This window comes from Prionailurus bengalensis, chromosome E3, assembly GCF_016509475.1.
Source record: "Prionailurus bengalensis isolate Pbe53 chromosome E3, Fcat_Pben_1.1_paternal_pri, whole genome shotgun sequence".
Taxonomy (NCBI): Eukaryota; Metazoa; Chordata; class Mammalia; order Carnivora; family Felidae; genus Prionailurus; species Prionailurus bengalensis.
In genome coordinates, this window is record NC_057357.1 from 10,742,431 (window position 1) to 10,761,860 (window position 19,430).

At 60.7% G+C, this 19,430-nt stretch overlaps 1 protein-coding gene across 3 annotated transcripts; it reads right to left on the reverse strand.

Moving 5' to 3' along the window:
* Positions 1–318: 318 nt before the first annotated feature.
* Positions 319–17,766, reverse strand: STX1A (syntaxin 1A). 3 transcript variants are annotated; one of them, XM_043561305.1, is made up of 10 exons: positions 17,654–17,766; positions 9,376–9,453; positions 8,908–9,007; positions 6,136–6,210; positions 5,340–5,413; positions 5,132–5,240; positions 4,957–5,030; positions 3,805–3,942; positions 2,004–2,114; positions 319–1,752 (listed from the first exon to the last, which is right to left on the reverse strand). In XM_043561305.1, exons 1-10 carry the CDS (start codon positions 17,681–17,683, stop codon positions 1,675–1,677), a joined length of 867 nt encoding a protein of 288 aa, XP_043417240.1. In that variant the 5' UTR covers positions 17,684–17,766; the 3' UTR covers positions 319–1,674. The 3 variants fall into 3 exon arrangements, with proteins under 3 accessions (XP_043417240.1, XP_043417241.1, XP_043417239.1); XM_043561306.1 differs by lacking the exon at positions 319–1,752 and having other exon boundaries at positions 2,007–2,179; XM_043561304.1 differs by lacking the exons at positions 319–1,752; positions 2,004–2,114 and adding an exon at positions 3,228–3,650.
* Positions 17,767–19,430: the final 1,664 nt, after the last annotated feature.

The window sequence follows — 19,430 nt, forward strand, 5'->3', positions numbered from 1 at the left end:
GGGGTGCGGGGGAGGGGGGGACTGTAGCAGCAGGCTAAGCAGGTGGGGATCCAGGTCTCATTTGTGGCTACTGGGAAAGCGGAAGGAGGGGTAGATCTGAGCCCTCAGCACAGAAGGGGCGGGGCATCAGGCTTTAAGCAGGAGGAGAAACGTTCAGGCTGGGGTGGAGGGGCCAGAGGATCTGCAGGTTGAAGGCTGAGGTGGGAGGCGGGATCCTCTGCCTCTGAACCCCTTCTTCCGGTTAGTGCTGGGCACATTTACCCCCAAGTTCTAAGGCTGTGACCTCATGACAGTAAGAAACCTAGGGCAGAGACACGGTACAGATACAAATGTTTATTCTACATAAAAATTTCACAAAAGGGGCAGCTGGTTGTACCAAGACCTTTGGTGAAGGGGTGGAGGAAGGGAAGTTGCTGTTAAAGAAGGCAGCACGGACAGTGGTCACAGTCACTGGGCAGGAGCAGAGCTGAGGGAAGGCGGGGCACGGATGCGGCCCCATCCCCTACTGCATGCACTCGCATGCACACTCCCTGCCTGTCAACGAGGAAGAGGGGGGCTTGGGTGGGGGCATGTTTCTGACTTGAGAAGCCCCGAGATGGGGAGGAGGGAGGTACTCCTCCCTGGCTGGCTGCTGAATACTGCATCCTAGACACCAGACACCCACGTGGCACATCACTGGGGAACAGCAAGGGCAGGACGCGATTGCAGGCCTGAAGGGACACCTGACTTCCCAGAGCACGAGAGAGCAGGAACCACTGTCCCAAACATGCAACACAATGGCTTGAGGACCTGACTGAGGCCTGCCGGGGAGAGTGGCTGGCCCAGGGTGCAGGCTTCGGCTTATGGCAGAGAACTGACGGGCCCGATCTGCCTCCCTGGCTGGAAGGGTGGCTGGAAACCAGGCACCGGACAGTCTCTTGTGGAATGTTACCTGGGGTCAGGCACAGCCCAAAGGGGTTGCTCCTGGGGTTGCAGGATTGCGGGAAGGGAGGATGAGGCAGCCAAGACCCGCTGGACTCTGCCCCTAGGCAGGGGAGGGAGCCTGGTCTCGACACAGCCAGAAGCCACCTGGCCACAGCACCCTGAGCCTCCCTGGCAGTGATCAGCTGTTAGAGGCTTAGAGCTGGGCTGTCTCTCAGGGCCACCCCTCCCCTAACCTGAAAAGCAGCACCATGTGGCCAGCTGGTCCCCACCCCTCAGGGGGCTCGGCTTAGGGGGACAGCTGGAGAGGACAGAGGTCAGGGCAGATGGGCCAGTCAGGAGGAGGCAAGGTTGGGGTCCAGAGCGAGCCTCGGTCCCGGGAGAGGGCAGACCCCAGGCTGGAGTGGAATTCGTGAAGGCAGGGGAAGGGGGAGGGGGGAATATGGCTACCCTGGGTGGCACTACCTGGGAAGGGTGAGGCGGCCTGGGCCAGGGCCTGAGTCTGTGCCTTGCTGACCTGCCCCACCCCACTGGCTGTTTCCCAGCCCGGCTCCCCGCTGGCTCCCCGTACAGACACACACACGGTCACAGAGATCATGCACACAACGGCTCGGGGTGGGGACGGAGGGCCCTGTGGCAGAGAAAGGAGCAGTACGGGGCGGGGAGGAAGGGGCTCCGAGCCAGAAGGCAGCAGCAGCCAAGGGGCCTCCTGAGGGCAGACCATCCCGAGCGGGGTGGTGGGTGGGGTGGTTTCTATCCGAAGATGCCTCCGAAGGTGGAGGCGATGACGATGCCCAGGACCACGCAGCAGATGATGATCATGATCTTCTTCTGCACCGGAGAGGCACAAAGGAGCAGCCTCAGACGAGGGAGGGAGGCCAAGGGCTTGGGTCAGAGCTCTGAGGGGGGTGGCGATGAGGGCTGGGGAAGGTGCAGTCCAGAGGCGGTGACACCAAGAGCTGAAGGCCTCAGGATGGGGGCTCTGCTCAGCTCCGAGGTGGGGGCAAGCGGTCAAGGCAGAGTGGGGAGGGATCTACGGTGGTCCTGGGGCCCTCATGGGAGGGGGCAGGGAGGCTACTGACCCGGCGTGCTTTGCTCTGGTACTTGACGGCCTTCTTGGTGTCAGACACCGCTCTCTCCACGTAGTCCACCGAATGTTCCACGTTGTACTCAATCCTGTCAATCATCTCTCCCTGCAGGGCCAGGGCACTCAAGCTCCAGCAGGGCCCCCCTCAGGGCAGCACTTTGGGGCAGCACCCTGAAGTCAGAGAAAGGAAAGTGGGGGTGTGAGGATGGGTTACAGCCTCTCACCTGTGCCCCTCAGGCCAGGCACCCCGGGGCAGCTCCCTCCTCTCCCTGCAGAGCAGTCATCCTGGGGGAGGGAACTGGCCATGCAGTCTCAGCCAAGGGCATGGGGGCCATGCAGAGGGCGCCGAGCTGGGGCCTGGAGCGCGGCAGAGGGAGGCCGGGGCGGGAGCAGGCGGTCTGGAGGGTGTCCCACTCCGTCCTCCGCAGGCACAGTGATTCTATCCAGCTCTGTCTTCAGTCTTCAACATTCAGGACTCCTCGCCCCCTCCCATAGCCCTTCTGGGCCCCGTAATCCGGTCCCACGCAGCGCCCCGGAGACCACAGCGCTGCCTGAGACCCCCAGCAGCAGCTCGGTGACACACGACTGCTCTCTCCGAGTCCGCTGCTCCCACTGGCGTCCATACAGCTACGGTCTCTCAGCCACCGGTGGCAGCAGCCTCCTCGTGGCCTCCCTGCTTCCTAACTCTGCCCACACCACGCCCACACTGAAGACCCTCCATCTAGAAGAGAATCCAGGCGTCCAGCACCACCTTCTGCCTCCTCCCTGCCGCCCCTGAGCTCCCAACTGCACAGCCTCCTCCTCCGAGAGCCCGGCTCTTGCCAGTCTCAGGACAGTTCTGCTGCTGGTCCCTCTGCCTGGGCCAGCTCTTCACTGTGACCCCGGGAAGTCTTCAGAGCTCAAATGCCACCTCCACAGAGAAGTCTTCCCTGACCACCCCATCCAAAGTGGCCACCTCAGGGACTCTATTACCGTTACCCCAGGCGTGGCCCTCAGACTGGCAGCATCGGCATCGCCCTTGAAACTGTTAGAAATGTAAATTCCGGGGCGCCTGGGTGGCTCAGTCGTTAGAGCGGCCGACCCTTGATTTCGGCTCAGGTCACGATCTCCCAGTGAGATCGAGCCCCATGTCGGGCTCTGTGCCGACGGCATGGAGCCTGCTCGAGATTCTCTCTCTCCCTCTCAAAATTAACTTGAAAACAAAAGCAAACTTACAGGCTCCCACCTTGACCTACCAATCTCTGGGAACGGGAACCAGGAAACTTACAAGCCCTCCAAGTGATTCTCGGGCACTTTCAAGTTGGAGAATCACCGCTCATTCACACTGCCTCCTAACATCTGAGCACCTGGCACAACTGGAGAACATTCCATCTGTCATATACTTATGCTGCCCTTTCACCCAACAGACATTAGCTCCGGGAAGCAGGCCCTCAGCTGTCCTGGTCACTGCTATACTTCCAGTTCCTTGAAAAGTGGCCGTCCGCTGTGCCCATGTGACAAACAGCTGATGAATACGATGGGACAAGGCTGGGTAGAGGGCCATGCAGGGCCTGGGGTCCTGGAGGGCCAAGCAGAGCCATGCAGCACTGGGTCCTGGTAGCAGAGCCATGCAGAGGACAGGGTCCTTTAGGTGGGCACGGCCCTGGAGGCAGTTTCAACAGCAGGCGGTTAGTTACCTGGAGACTCGGTCCCTCCCGGGCAGGGCAGCGTGTCAGGCAGAAAGGGTCGGGGTTAGTGCAGCCCTGGGTGCTGCTGTGGGCTGGGGGGCGGAGGGCAGTGGGGCCCTTGGTACTCACCTGGCTCTCTACAAGCATGGCCATGTCCATGAACATGTCGTGCAGCTCACGGATGCTGTTCTCCAGCTTGATGATCTCACTGTGCCGCGTCTCAATCTCGCTCAGAGCCTGCTTTGAGATGCTGGAGTCCATGATGATCTAGGGGGTGGGAGCAGTGGGCTGGGACCCAGGGGCCTGCTGAAAGGGGTAGGGATGGGGACCGGGGCCAGGACAGCAGGCCAAGGGCAAAGGCAGCTGGGATGGGCAGTGGCTCCCTCCTCAGCCACAGCATTCTCCCACTTCCTGCTTGGTTCTTACTAGCCGTTACCTGACTTCTCTGAGATGGATTTCTCCTCCTTTTTTTTAAAAATTTTTTTTTTTTTTTCAACGTTTATTTTTATTTTTGGGACAGAGAGAGACAGAGCATGAACGGGGGTGGGGCAGAGAGAGAGGGAGACACAGAATCGAAACAGGCTCCAGGCTCTGAGCCATCAGCCCAGAGCCCGACGCGGGGCTCGAACTCACGGACTGCGAGATCGTGACCTGGCTGAAGTCGGACGCTTAACCGACTGCGCCACCCAGGCGCCCCGGATTTCTCCTCCTTAATACGGGGCTAATAACACTCCCCACCTGTGCCTGCCACACGGTAACTAAGTGGTAGTTCTTGTCACCAGTCTTGTACAGCCCAAGTTGACTGTCCCAAGGACCCAGGACTTGAACTGCTTTTCTCTCTTCCCCTCTCCTTCTGTTCTGCCTCCCAGAGAGGGTAACTGCCTCTCCCTTCTCTCCTCCTGGAACCCACGTCCCCAAGCCGCCTTCCACCCCCTGTGGGCCACCTCCTTCAGAAAGCCCCCCTGCTCAAGCTTCACCTGAATGGAGAGATGGCCAAGGGCACCGTGTTCCCCAGGAAAGGAAAAAGGCCCAGAGGATAGTGGAAGGCACCCCTAGCTGGCAAACGGACAGGAGAAGCAAGGAAGTGGACCTAACTGGGAGGACCCGGGAGACATGGGTCTTAATTCTACCTCCGCCACTAACGTTTATGTGGCCTCAGCCTGGTCCCTTTTTCTCTCTGGGACTCCGCCTTCTCTGAGGCTCAAAAGGTGGCTGTGTCCAAATACTGCCCTGTCCCAGCACACCTGGGGGCCCGGTGGGAGGGGTGTGGTGCCCACTCACCCCGGAGGCAAAGATGGCCGGGTTTCCGCTCTCCAGCATGTCCTCCAGCTCCTCACTGGTCGTGGTCCGGCCAGCTGCGAGGAGGGGTCACACCGAGTCCTGCACACCCCGCAGATGGGCGGCGGCCCTGGCCCCGGCCCCGCCCCCAAGCCCCGGCCCCGCCCCGCCAGCTCACTGATCTCCAGCTGCCTCTGGATGCGGCCCTTGCAGCGCTCGCGGTAGTCGGACTGCGTGGCGTTGTACTCGGACATGACCTCCACGAACTTGCGGGACAGCGTGGAGTGCTGGGGATCCGAGGTGGGGGTGCAGGTGTCAGGCCCGGCCCCACCCAACACCAGAGCCTCAAGCGCCCGCCTGCCCACCCTGAGGCCTGCCTGCGGCACCTGTGTCTTTCGGATCCTCAGGTCTGCGGATGAGCGGTTGAGGCCTTCCTCCTGCTCGATGCTCTGCTCAATGCCTGGGGGAATGAATGGCTGCTGAGCCATAGCCTGTCTCCCTCACCACTGCCCATCCCCCTGACCCACATGCCCAGGATCTGGCTCAGGACCTCCTCCCCTAGAGAGGATCTCCTGTGGTCTGTAAGTGGGGTCACATGGGAAGCAGAGGAGGAGGGAGCGCGGGACTGATGGGGGTGGGGGGGTAACAAGGGCCCATTCGCATGATGCACGCTTCGGTGTGTGCATACATGCGGCCCATTTGTGAGGCCTCAAGTGCACGCCACGCTATGGGTGTGAATGCCCACTATACGCTAGGCCTGGTGGCTCAGGCCCACCCTGCCTCCTGTGCGCCCAACAAGGGGCCATGCCCAGAGTGGGGAGGGCCTGGTGGCCACAACTTGCAGAGCACACGGCCCCCAGTCCTGTGCATTTGTGGGGTGGGCATATCTGTGGCGCTGGCCACTCCCTGAACCCTCTTTAGCTGCAGTGGGGGACAATGCTCAGAGGGGAGCACTCCCACAGTGAAGCCTCAGGCCCCTGTGTCCCCAGGCCCAGCCCAGAGCCTGGCACACACAAGCCTTGCCAGGCAGCAATTGAGGGAATGGGCGCATGATGGCACCCTCATTAAGGAAAGCAAGACCCAATGTACCCTTCAGAGTTAGTGAACCCCCATGGCTACACACAGCAAGCGGGTCCAGAGGGCCCCTCCACCTCCCAGGCAAGGCCTGGAGCCCAGACTCACTCTTTAACTTGGAGCGAACTTTGTTTGCTGTCTTCTTGATGTCAGACATGAGCTCCTCCAGTTCCTCCTTCGTCTCTGGGGAGGCAGAAGGGGTACAGGGTAGACACCTGGGGTTCCCCTGCTGCCTGCCGTTCAGGCGCAGCCTCTGGCCCAGGGGGCCCAGGGCAGGGGCCTCTGGGCAGAGCCTGGGTCCTGGGTCTTCCCCCTTCCCCCGGCTAAGGCTCTGCCTGCCCTTCCGATCCTGGGCGGGGGCCACACCAGCTATCGCCTAGCTCCCTCTGTGCTGCCTTCCGAGGAGCCTCCCTTCCTCCTTTGCTGGCTCTCCCACCCCCTGCAGATAACAGATGGGTCTAAATTTAAGGCAGAAATAATTGTGGAGCAGCTGGCAATGCTGGAGTTGGCGCTGGGGGACATTTACTTGATGCCTGCCTGAGTCGAAGGTGGGGGGAGCGGGCTCACCTAGCGCTACCTGGTAGCTCTGGCGCAGGGGGGAAGCATCCAGCCAAGGGGGGTGACAGAGCCAGGGGCCAGAGAGGCCGAAGCAAGCACCTTGGGTGGGGTAGACCTTGTTCTGCTAGAGTCCCCCCTTCCCAGGTGCTGAGCCCGGCGGGTAGACGGGGGCGTGAGGCACCTGGCCTGGATGGGAGCTGGCGGAGAAGCGCCTCAAAGAGGTGGGCCTCGGCCCACAGTTGGCCGTGAAGCAGCAGGTGGCTGGGCCTAAGAGGGGGAAGTTGGGGGAAGGCCGTGACCTGGTGTTTCTCGGGCCCTTGTTCCAACTGGAACCATCTCTCTAAAGCTGGTAGAGGCCATAGGGGTACTCAGCTTGCTCGACCCCCAGCGAAGGGCTGGCCGGCCAAGGGGGGCCAGGGGGCTGCTCTCCCGTGGGGTGATGCAGCAACGGCTCCGGACAGCGCCCCAGCCTCAGGGCGACCCCAGGGCTCTACTTCCTGGAGAAACCAGGACTGAGCTCCTGGCCGAGCCTTTCTTATCCACCGTCTGTTTTCCTCTGGGGCTGGGGCCTCTCCTGTAAGGGGTTGGGAGGGGCTTATAGCGGTTGATGGGGGGGTGCCTACCAAGTGGATCATGAGGTGGGGGGCTTCGAGGAGCGGAGGAGGGCGCCTCGTTCGTTCAAACAAAGGAAACTTAGTTACCAGCTGCTCTGACGTCTCAGCCGCTTTTGCTCAGACCCAAAATAGCCCGGCCCGGATGGCCGCGCCCAGGGGAGACCGAGCAAGCCTCGGCCTGGGCAAGCCCCCCGCTCACTGCCATCTTTCCCAGTCACTCCTTGTTAACGGCGCCCTCTGCCCTAGAAGGAGTCGCCTCCCCACGAGGAATGGCCCGTGAGCCCACATCAGTGACCGCTGGCTGGTCCTGACTGCTCAGCTCACGGTGGCAATTCCTAGCGGGTCGCTACCGACTGTAGGACTCGAGGAGACCTTGTGTGGAAGGTGGCACAGGGGAGCCAAGAGAAACGGACTGGCATCTCCGTTGCCCCACACTCTCCCCGTCTTCCAGCGGGTGACAGGCCAATGCCCCAGCTCTTTCAAGTACTCTGTTCTCACAGGCAGCCCCCTCTCTCATCAGGAGGGGCCCACACGGGGGCCCACACGGACTCAGACACACATGCGCACTAAAACCCACCATGTCACAGCTGCCTTCCCAGACAAAGCGCTGGGGAGAGGGCCAATGCATGACGGCCACACCGAATGTGTGCCCTGCCCCGGGTGACCCCTCTCTCCTTCCCACCCATCCCCAGCACAGTCTCCTGGCTCCCAGCGGACTCATTTTGCTTCCCAAGGGCCTGGCACTGGTCTCACGTTCAAGCACTCTTTGGGGCTGTGGAGAGATGTCTTCTGGGCGCTTGAGGACACCAGTGGAACCAGGGCTGAGGGCCTATGGATGGAGACGCACTGCTGTCGAGGACACAGAAACCCAGCCCTGACACTTCTCCTGGCCCACCAAGGGATGGGAGCCTCCCCTTTGCATTCTTGGGGCCCCGTGGGCTGGTGCCTCCCAAAAGGGCTGGAGAGGTGAGGGAGATGAGCAGACAGAAGCTGTGTGCATATATGCACAGTCAACTGTCCAGGTCGCGGGCCGGGACTCCAGCCCTGTCGCGGACTCCCTGGGGCCGAGGGGAAGGAATCTGGGGCCCGCATGCCGCCAGCCCCACACAGGGCAGTGCAGCGATCAGCACCTCCCCAGCAACTGTGACGGCAGGGTCAGGAGGACCTGTCTGGGGACAGAGCGGAATGCAGACACACAGAGGCTCCTTGTGCAGAGGGAGAAAGGTGACTTCCTGGAATCCTGATAATGCCCAGCCCCGGGGTACCAGTGGCTGCCAGCTCTTTCCGGAAGCTCCTCCCGCTCGGCCGGCTTGCCCTCCCACGGCGCTGAGCCTCGGCACCGCCATCTGCTCCCCCGGGAGGCTCGGGAAGGGGAGGGGCTGGGCGGGGAGGCTTCCTTTGGAGCTGGGCAGCATCCACCTACCCAGCTTACCTGGAGAGGGTGGGGCTGGCGCCCGATGCCACCCAGGCCCCAGGATGGCCTCCCCACTCCGCACAAGTCCGCGTAGGACCTGGGGCGGTGAACCCCGCCCCACGCCTGGGCCAACTGTGTTTCCCGAAGCTTTCCACAGGGGCCCTCCCCGTCCCGGCCACGCCAAGGTACCCCTCTGCCGACCAACGGTGAGGGTGCTGGGGTTCCGGGAGCCCCTCCCGGGCAGCAGCGCCTTCCTGGAGGCCCCAAACCCGCCCCTCAGTCCTCCACACTCACTCTCGTCAGGGTTGGGGGAGGCCAGGATGGCACTGTGCTTCCGCTTCACCTCCTCCACGTTCTCCGAGATCTTGTCAATGAAGCCACGGATCTCCTCCACCTGTGCACCAGGGCCAGGCAGGCAGGGGGAGATCCAGGGAGGGGGCTCGTGGGCCCAGGGCTGACCCAGACTGGGGCTGGCGGTCAGGTTCAGGGAGAGGCTGGACCAGGCTTCGGGAGGCGGGGCAGGGGGGAGGGGGGCAGTGGGGGCAGGGACTCCAACTATCCTTCTAGAACGGGATGGGGAGGAGTGGGCGAGTCCAATCCTAAACTCTGCTCCCCTCTGAGCTTCAGTCTATTCTCCCTCAGAATGGCTCTGTTATTTGGTGTAAGGGCCCTGGGCCTGACTCAGAGGACGGATGTGGGCCCCCCCGCCCCGAGCTCTGCCTTGGAGGTCTGCCCAAGGAGGTGGGGTGTGCTGGCTCCCACCTGTTCAAAGAACTCATCCATGAAGCCATCTCGGTCCACGGTGACAGTGACATCGTCATCATCATCGCTGTCCTTGGCCTGCACAGGGGTGTGGACACATGAGCGGACCTGTGGTGGGCCCACTGGGGCCCACTGGACCTGGGGCCACAAACTGCCCCGCATCTATACTCAGCAGCTCAGCTCCAGGGCCCTGACCACTGCCCTCCATCATCTTGGCAGGGACGAGGTCCGGCTGTGCCCCCGGCTCCCGGCCACAGTGAGGCCTGGAGGACCCCGGGGGACCCAGCATAAGGAGAGAGGCCTGGCCTGTCGAATTGGTGACCGGACCGGGTCTCCACCTCTAGGCCAGGGATTCCTTCCTTTACCCAGCTGCCTGCCCCTTCCCCACAGGACTGGGGTCCTCCCAGTATGCCCCTCACCCTAGGGCACTGCTGGGAAGGCTGGGTCCCCTGGCCAGTGGCCCCAACTCACAGACCTGGCCTGAGACAGGCTGCCTGGAAGCCATTCTTCTCTCCTTTCTGGGCCTGAAGGTTTTAATTAAGATGGGGCCCAAAGTTCCCAAGTTCCCTTTCTTAGGGGCACCCGGGAAGGGGAGGCCCATGTGCCAACAACACCTGCCTCTAAAAAGGTAGAATGACTCAGAAAGAGGCCGTCCCACAGCCCCTCAGGCAGGCCTGAGAGACACTGCCTGCACGGGGCTCTGTGAACTCTGTTCTCTCCTTGTCATTCTTTTTTTCCTTTTAATTAAAAAAAAATTTTTTTTAATGTTTATTTATTTTTGAGAGAGAGGGAGAGTGCCAGCGGAGGAGGGACAGAGGGAAAGGGAGATAGAGGGTCCAAAGTGGGCTCCACACTGATAGCAGAGAGACTGGCACGGAGCTCGAACCCATGAACTGTGAGATCGTGACCTGAGCTGAAGTTAGACACTTAACCGACTGAGCCACCCAGGCGCCCCTCTTCTTGTCATTCTTGACATCAGACCTCGATCCTCTTTCCCTCCAGGCTCAGAGGTGGGCCTGGCAAGACCAGTCATGTCACTTGGCTCAGGGGCTGCCCTAGGCCCCAGCTACAGGTGCAGCCGCACCCCACCACCCTGAGAGCAGCTGTATAAAAGCCCCCCACCCTGGGGGGCGGGGTAATTACACCTCTGACTTCCCAGTGCACTGGCCGTGCTCATTACTGTCCGCCTTAGGCACCTGCAGTCGCCAGGGGCAGCCCACTCTGTTGGCAAGGGCAAGTCCGTCTCCACAGCCAAAGCCAGGATACCCAGGGCAGGACCGGCCTCGCCCTGGACTGGGGATCTCAGGCTTGGTCACATCTCATATCTTAGCACCCCACAGGGCAGGCATGAGCTGGCTCAGCACTGGCGTTCACCTCAATCTCTCTTACATCAGGGTCAGAGCCAAGGATAGGGGCAGGTGGAGGTCGAGGGTCGGTGAAGCTGAGGGACCCAGAGGGCTGGGCCCAGCTAGCCTGCTGGGGAGGGACCCAGGTTCTGCACCCAGCAGGGGCTGACTGAGGGACCTGCCCTCTGGGTCTGTCTGCTCCTGTTTGCAGTGGGGACAGCGATGCCCGGCCGCAGGGACAGAGGGCAGAGAAAGGGTGGGAAGGCACAGCATGTTCTGTAAAGGGCTGTGCCCCTGGGGCTCTCGGGGTCCTACTGCCCCACCGGAGTGGGACCAACCAGGAGACGGGGTTGGTTGGGAGCTTCCTGGAGGCGGCTCTGACAGGCCCCTCTCATCAAGAGATCACACCTCCTCCCCCAGCAGCTAAAATAAATCCTCGCTCCCACAAGTGTCTGTGGCTGCTACCAGGTGGCCCCCTCCCCCCAACCGAGCCCACCTATAGACAAAGAAAATCTAGGAGCCATTTCTACACTTTTGGGCCTTGCCAGGCCCGGGAGCTAAGCTGGAAGAGCACTCCCTAGGGAAACTGAGGCAGAGTGCAGTCTGGAGGAGCCCAGGTCCCCCTTCAGGGCAGGCTGCCAGCTTGGGAGGTGGCCCTAGGAGTGCCTGCCATTCAGCACCCTGCCCTGTCTTTTTGGTGTCTAGAGAGGGACAAGGGTGGACAGGAAAGGACTGAGGAGAATTTTCCAGCTCCCCTCCCAGAAAGAGTAATGACTGGCGGGGGCCAAAGACAAGGGCATCAGAGTTTCCAAGGATGAGAGTCGCTGCCAGAGACCCCTGGGATCTGGGCTGATGGCTCTCCCCGGGCCTCAGCTTGCCCATCTGTAAAATGGGGCTGTATCTTCTCCATGCATCCAGGAGCTTTGACCTGCTCCCTCCACAGCCTCCCCAGAAGACTGAAGAAGCCTGGCCTCAGGTAGTTTCTCCAGCACAGGGTTGGCAGGAAAGATGCCCACGCTCTCCTCCAGGCCCTGTGTCAATGAGGGCAGAGCCGAGGAAGGGGATACCTGGGGCCAGGGCCTGGTGGGGGCCCCCAGGTTGGGGTCTGTCCTGAAGGTGGCGTTCAGATTAGCCCCAAAGCTGGTTGGAGGGTTTAGGGCCTGACTTCACAGCCTTGGTCACACCAGGGGTGGCTCCAAGCAAAACCCTGAGGGGATTCTCCATGGGGACCCCTTCCTTACCAAGTCTCAGCACTTCTTCCTCTCGGGACTTTTCGCCCACCACCCTTCGTCACCTCACTGCTGCAGCCTAAAACTGGACCCAGCACGCCCCACCTATAACCATTTCCCCGCTTCGATGACCCACCCAACCGTCTTCCCTTTCCCCGTGCAATTCCCTCTGCCTGGAATGCCGATTCCACGAAGCTGGCATTCATTCCCCTCATCCTTGGATGCTGCCTCCTTCCAGAAGCCTTCCCCAGCTCCCCAGGGTCACTACCTTGTTCCCCTGCTTCCCCCTGCACTATTCCCTTCTCTACTGGAACCACAACCACAGACTCTCAGGCCCTGCGGGACCTGAAAAATCACCTTGGCCTCAGCTTCCAGACTCAGCTCGCACACCTCCTGTGATGGTGAGCTTACTACCTTTCCTGGGCAGCTCTGCCCATCTTGGGCTGCCCCAGTTGTCCCTTTCCTGTACCTTTTGGCCCTAGGCCATAAAGAACCTGTTGGTGCCCTCTCCTTGGGCTGGACTTGCTAGAGATCTAAAGACAGCATCAGCATCTTCTCTGGGTTTTTCGACTCATGTTGGCTATTCCCTTCCCCTCAGATCCTTCCTAGGGCCCGAAGTTGCAGTCCTTGCCCCAGACTTACTTGGCTCAGCCTCTATCTTCTCCTGCAGTACATGATACAGACTGAATTTGCTGCTGATTGTGGTCTGAATGGTACCAAAGAGTTGACCCATCCTCTCCCTCTTTTTATGTGGTCTACCTCTGTTAATGCAACCAGAAATCAGGACGATAGATGATATATGATCGTATCAGTGATCATATAGCACTTCCTGCCCAGGAAAACCCCAAGCCCTTCCCCACCACTGTCTACTTGGTTGGATTTTAGGCTCAAGTGAAGGACTTTTTTTTTTCTGTTTCATTTATTCATTTGTTCAGATCCTTATTCTACTTTGTGAGAATCTGATGGCTCATGATTTTGCTGCCCCCCCCCCCGCCCCCGCAACCTCATCCACATCTAGGCCGGTGCCCTGTGGCACCTTTCTAGAGACATCCTCCAGGTTAACTAAGACTGAGGTCAGGTCTCATGGGACACTGAGTAAATGACAAGCCCCAAACCCAGACACGCTCCTGACCCAAAAGGAAGTAGGAAGTAGGCTGGTGTGCTATCTCCTAGTGTCTGGGGATGGTCAGGGCAGACATCACCTACATGCACACAGGGGCCACCCAGATAGTTTTAAATCATGAGGGCCCCAGCTCCCTTAGAAATCTGCCAGCCTTCTGCGAGTGACAGTCACAGCTCCAGAAAGAGGGCTGGACTAGACTGGAGACTTGAGGGTCCCCAGTGGCAGCTGGAGGTGGCAGCTGGAGCCTGGAGTGGTCACAAGCTGGAAGCTGCAAACAGCTTTAGAAAAAACCCACCCAGGCATCCTGTGATGTACCCTACCTGCCATCTGGCCCAAACGAGGTTCCACCTCTTTCTCCTGAGCCCCCATTCCCGAGGACCCTCAAATCAGAAACCGGGGTACATTCACATTCTTCCTTTTCTTCTCACATCCAACCAATATTTTACTTGTCATGATGTTTTTTTTGTTCATCCCTCCATGGTTCTCAACCCTGTTCCAGGACCATAATTCCTTGGGGGCTTAAAAAACCCCCACCAGCTTCCAGGACTCTATCCTAGAGAGATTGAATTGGACTTTCAGGGGGTGGGGCTGGGGAGGCTGTTTTTAAAAAGCTCCGCGCCCCTCCCCCCCCCCCCCCCCAGGGGTTGAGAACCACTGGTCTGGTCTTACTCCTCTCCATAGACTCTGGCCCAAGCAACCAGGAATGAAAGCCGCACTTGGGAGAAGCCCCAACCTTCTAGTGGAGGCCAGACAGCCCTGGTGGTCTCTCCTGGCAGAGGCTCCAGGATTCCAGGATACCTTCCTGGAAACAAAAGTGATTCTTCCAAGAGCCTCGGAGGCCAGGCAGCCTCCAGGCCTGTCCCCAGGGATGGAGAGTGGGAGGCCAGCCAGCAGGGCTGATTCATTCCTCCTGAGCAGGAGTTGCTGTTGTCTGCCTCGAGGACTATATTCCCCCCCTCCTTTTTAATGACGAATCAAAGTCAATACCACCAGAGCGGACAGACCCAGAGCTGAGTCAGGGGTATGCGAGGCCAAGCTGCATCCCCAGTAAAGAAGGGCTCCCCGCATCTGATCCCTTCCCCCTCTCTGCATCCTGTGTGTGCCCTTCACCAGATCCCTGCCCCCTAGCAGGCCCCCAGGGCAGCTCCAGGAGGCGGCCTCAGCCCCAGGAGATGAGCTGGCCTCTGCCCGGCACCCTCCAACACATGGTGTGACCTTAGGTAACACCCTGGCCCCTTCCAGACCTCAGCTTTCCAATCTGTGAAAGGGGAGGTTGGACTAGACAGTCCCTGGAGGTCGTTCCGGCTGCACCCCAGGTGAAAATGTGCCCAAACTCGCTGCACCCCAAGGAGGTCAGAGGAGGGAAGGAGGCCTACTCTTGCATCCCCATTTCTTCCACTCTGCAAGGCGGATCCCACTCGCTCCACTGTATGGGTGAAATGGGCACAGAGAGGTTAAGGCAAGAACCTGCCTGGTGTTGCCTAGGGGACCCTGTCTCTTCCCGGCGATGAGAGAGAAAAGGGGAACTGGGGGACAGAGGGGCCCACGGGGTTTTCCCTTCCGGGCCTGCCCCTGCTGCTCCAGTGAGCAGGCGTCAGACCACCTACCACTCTCGGTTGGGCATTCCAACCTCTCTGCCTTTACTCATGCGGGTCTCTCCTTTTGGACCACCTTTCCTCCCCCCATCTAAATCCAACTCCTCTTTCTGGGCCACCCCAAGTTCTCTTCTCCCAGGGTCTGGCTGCCCCAACACTCCCTCCTCTCCATCCTCTGGCTTCCGCAGCAGGCCTCCTGTGTCGCACACGACTCCGGACAAAGATAAACACCGTCCTGGGCTCGGGGAGGGGTAGGTCTGAGAACTTCTGGTTCTCAGAAAGAAAACCAGAGAGGCCTCTGAATTGGGGGAAGGAGGCAGCTGCGTGCCAGATGCGGCTGCCCAGGGACACTTTGCCCCAAGTCTCTCTGGCTGTGTGCCCCTGGGCTAGTCTTTTGCCCCTCTTAGGCCCTTGGGTTGCCCTTTTGATCTCTGAGGGCCCCCAGTGATCCCTTCGGTCTGTCTGCACAACTAGAGAATCAGCCTTATGAGTGATGGGAGAGGCTGGAGGGCTGGGCCTGGCCTGCAGAGCGCTGAGGAAATGCGCCAGCTCCTTCCCCAAGTGTGACTTTTATAAATAAGCTCCCTTTGCCTTCCTTCCAAATGTGGTGGCGTTGGGTGGGGAAGGAGGAGGGGGGAGAAGGGAGGGAGGGTTGGTGGTGGTGCAAGTCACTGTCCCGAGCACCACCTCTGTCCAGCCCAGCCAGTACCGGCCTCTTGGGTCCTGGGGATTCTAATCTGAAAATTCTGGCTCCTGGGGTTCAAGGTCTCCCCGAAATACGGAGGCGACTCAGGAGACCTGTGACTACCCCTTGCCCTGAGAAACTGGGTTCTAGGTGTCTCATCTCCGCTATATAGCTGGGAACTCAAGGCCCGGAGGGGGACTTGTGGGAAACGATAGCCCCCCACAGACTACCTGTTCCACCCCACACAGTGTGGGCTCCTGGAGGTTGCAAGAAACGCCCAATGGGCAGGGCCACCCAGCAGTGGATACAGCAAACCTCCATGGGTTCTGACTGCCTGAGGGGTGGGGTCTAGAGAGGAAGCCCCCCTCAATGCACAGAGAAGCCAGGCCTCACCCTCTAGGGGACCACGCTGGCTAGTGTTTATGTGTATGTGTGTGTGTGGGGGGGGTGAGGGGTCACAGAGACACATACCGGAGCCAAACACCTGGGTTCAACCTCCCTACAACCCTAGCTCTCCTGGTGGTTCCCCACCCAGCCAGGCCTAAGTCTATCTTCGGGACTAGGCTCTCCTGTGTCTCAGTTTCCCCTTTATCAGAGGGGATGAAGGCTGATGAGCCACAGATCCTGTCACATGGAAAGGACTGCGTTTCCCTGACCACTTGGTTCCCACATATACTCTCGTCTGACCCACCAGGCACCCAAACATCAGCAAATGCACCACGTGGACATACATCGCCAAGATAACATTCTTTCTGACTCAACGTAGCACAGGAAGCTTGAGGGCAACCGCAAGGGCTGGCGGGGGAAGTGTTTAGACATCATATATGACATGAGGGACCATCTTCTTCCTTTGAAGCCTCGTGGGGTTTACCCTAGGGGCTGGGCACTTGGCCAGGAATAAAAGGTCTGATGGGAGGGTGGGGCCGGTAGCCAGAGCCAGGGGGGGATAGAGGCAGGATGGTACAGGTCGCAGCTCCGCGCTGCCCAGGACACAGGACTGGTATAATGGGGGAGACGGGGCACAAACGCGGGGAGCCTCTGGACAGAGAGGTCAGGCCATGAGATCAAAAGCCCAAAGCACACTTGAGACTTTCCCTATGAGAGGACCTATGTCTCTGGCTCCAGGTGGGGCAGCAGGGGGAGGGCTCTGAGGGGCCACCGAGCTAGCGGGCCCCCCCCCCCCACCCTAGATCAGTGGTACGGGAAGGGCACCTGCCAGCCAGCAGGGTGGTCAACTAGGGGATCAGACGAGGGTCAGCCTGGTCTAGAGTCCTCATGTCCCCCTCCCCCCAGGCAGGCTTCACTTCCTTCACTGCTCCCGCGGGGCCCCCAGGCTTGCCATCTCTAAGGGCAAAGGTGAGAATGCCCTGGTAAACGTCAGCGGCCACGGGAGGCTGGGGAGGGGGGTGCATGAGAAACAGGCGGCAGGGCTCTGGGTCAGGGCTGGGAAAGGGTGGGCTCTGGTCAGAACCTTTGCGCATCCTCTTACTCCCCACGAACCCCGCCCCGGGAGCCACACCCCGGGGGCCCCGAGACACAGGTGGAAAAATAGACAGGTTCAGGTTGGAACCAGATCAGGAACCCGGGAAGGGTCTGAAAACACCACCAGGGTCGGGGTTGCTCGGGGGCTAGGAAGGTGGACCGGAGGATGGGGGGCGAATCTGACCCCTCTGGGACCTGGGCGGGCAGCAGACCCCGAGCGTGACCGGGATGGGGAGCCACAGGTGATGGGAGCTACAGGTGACGGGGGGCGGCCCGCGGGACAGCGCCCGCCCGAAGAGCCCAGCCCCACCCGGCGGCCCGGTTTCCGCAGCGCCCCGCAGCTGGGCTCTGAGCAGGGGACCGCCCCCGGCCCCCTTCCCGCTGCGGTCCCGCCGTCTGTCTCTACCAGTGCGGGGGACAGGAGGGTCGGTGATGAGGCACAGTGTGGGGACAGAGACGGGACCTGCTCCGCGCGGGCTACGGGAGAGGTCAGCCCTCTGTCCCGCCACCGGTATCCGATAATAGCCCTCCGACCCCTCAAAACAAGGGGGCGCCGAAAAGTTTATCCAGGATCCCGGGCTCCGGCCGCCAGCCCGCGGGCCCATGGCGCCGAGCTCACGCGAGCCCGTGACCCCGAGTGGGTCCGAGGGGCGGGACCCGGAGGGGGGTCGCGGTCCTCGGCTCCGCACCGCTCCTTCCCGCCGGGTCGGGGACGCAGGGGCTGTCGCCGGGTGGCCGCCGAGGCCGGGCGGGGAGCGGGCGGCGCGCCGGGGGCGGGCGGCGAGCGGCGAGCGGCGACGCGCTGGGGCCGGACTCACCGTGCGGAGCTCCTGGGTTCGGTCCTTCATGCTCCCGGGAGTGGCAGCGGCGCCGGCTGCAGCCGTGTGAGCCCCGCATGCGCGGCGGCCGCCCCGCGGCTGCGCAGCGCCAGCCCGGCCCCGCCCCGGCCCCCGGGACCCCGGCCCAGCCCCCAGCCCGGCCCCGCCCAGCCGCCGGCCCACGCCCAGCGCAGTGGGGTCGAAACCCTGGGACTTCTTGCGCCTGTGTTCCCCACCCCGCGTGATCCCTGCCTGGGATGGGGCTCCAGAGCCCCTGCTCCCTCCCCTACCCCAACCCTCTCGGCACTCAGCCGCTCAGCAGCCCAGCCGTCGTTCTGGACCCTGGATCTTCACCCCCAGAGCTCCTCACCTCCCTGGGGATTTGCTGGAGGTTGGAACCCCCTCGATTTTATGGCCTTGGAACTTCTAGCACTCCCCTCCGAAAACCTCCTCCACCAAAAGCCTCCTCCAGAGTTCCAGCCTCTGAGCCCCTACCCTTCCCACTTTCCCCCAACACTTCATCCAGACTCAGGCTCTGGCCCCTCTTTCCCTGGGATTTCTCAGTTCACTGGTCTGATGCAGGGTGACCACTTCTTTTCCTTTAGTTTCCGCCCCCAGCAGGACGCAGGAACCCTTCTGTCTTTGGGGAAAGGAAATCTAAGTTAAAGCCTGCTTCCCCCCCCCCCCCCCCACCGAGATTCTATTTCCTATATACAAGTGGGGGGGGGGGGGAGCATTTAAGCCTGGGGCCCGGCTCACTCTGACACTAATGGAAAGATCTTAGCTATGTGTAGAGGGGTAGTGGATGGGGGCTAGTCAGTAGCAGATGCTCCTTTTCTGGTCCTTGCCAGCATCTTGTTGAGACAGCAGCCATATAACACCCTCCCTCCAGCTGTCCCCTCTGTGCCCTGGCCCAGACCTTCTTGACCTCAAGCCAAACACTCCCTCTTCCTTTCCCCAGGGCTGCCAAGGTGTTGCTCTGGAGCTGGGCCAGCCCCCTGCTGCCCTGTGTGTCTGGTCCTGGCGCTTCTCCCAGACTGTGGGCACAGGTTAGCTGGCTGGCAGACAGGCTACAGACACTGTTCCAGCCATCTCTCCTTCCCTGGAAATCTGGCCCGAGACTAGCTTAGACGCAGCCTGGCATGAGAGGCGGCCACACCCTTCCCAGTTGTCCAGACCTCAGCTTTGGGCGCCCCACAGAGCAAGCATTGGTGGTGCCCCCCCATTCAACGGGACTCACCTGCTACAGGCACTTGCCCAGGGTTACAGGGAACCAGTGGCAGGGAAGGCGCTACCTGTCTCCTGGTCCAGAGTGCTTTCCTGTGTGCTGGGTGAACTGGTGGACTGGGTCGTGGGTGCACCCCCAGAGTCCAGTGTCTGGCCCCGTGGAGAGAGGGCAGGAGGGGGAGACACAGCTTATGTCCTCAGAGAGCCCCAGTGTCACGCTAAGCATCACTTACTGAGGTGCATTTTAAATGGCAGCATGAAAGGGGCACCTGGGTGGCTCAGTCGGTTAAGCATAGGACTTCGGCTCAGGTCATGATCTCACGGTTTGTGAGTTCGAGCTCCACGTCAAGCTCTGTGCTGACAGTTCAGAGCCTGGAGCCTACTTCAAATTCTGTGTCTCCCTCCCTCTCTCTCTCTTCCCCTCCCCTGCTTGCGCTCTGTCTCTCTCTCTCTTAAAAAGAAATAAACATTAAAAAAAAATTAAATGGCAGCATGAAAAATGAATAAAGAATGGATGTGTGCCCTTCACCTTAAACTCTGCCTTTCAGAT

What these genes read in the sequence shown, in the direction of transcription:
- STX1A (XM_043561304.1), bottom strand. Translation starts at nt 17,683, where the DNA reads ATGAAGGACCGAACCCAGGAGCTCCGCACG. An exon ending in CTCCCCCAACCCTGACGAGA is followed by an intron (nt 6,211 to 8,907) that starts GTGAGTGTGGAG and finishes CTGCCTCCCCAG; the next exon opens with AGACGAAGGAGGAACTGGAG. An exon ending in TGAGGATCCGAAAGACACAG is followed by an intron (nt 5,241 to 5,339) that starts GTGCCGCAGGCA and finishes TCGGATCCCCAG; the next exon opens with CACTCCACGCTGTCCCGCAA.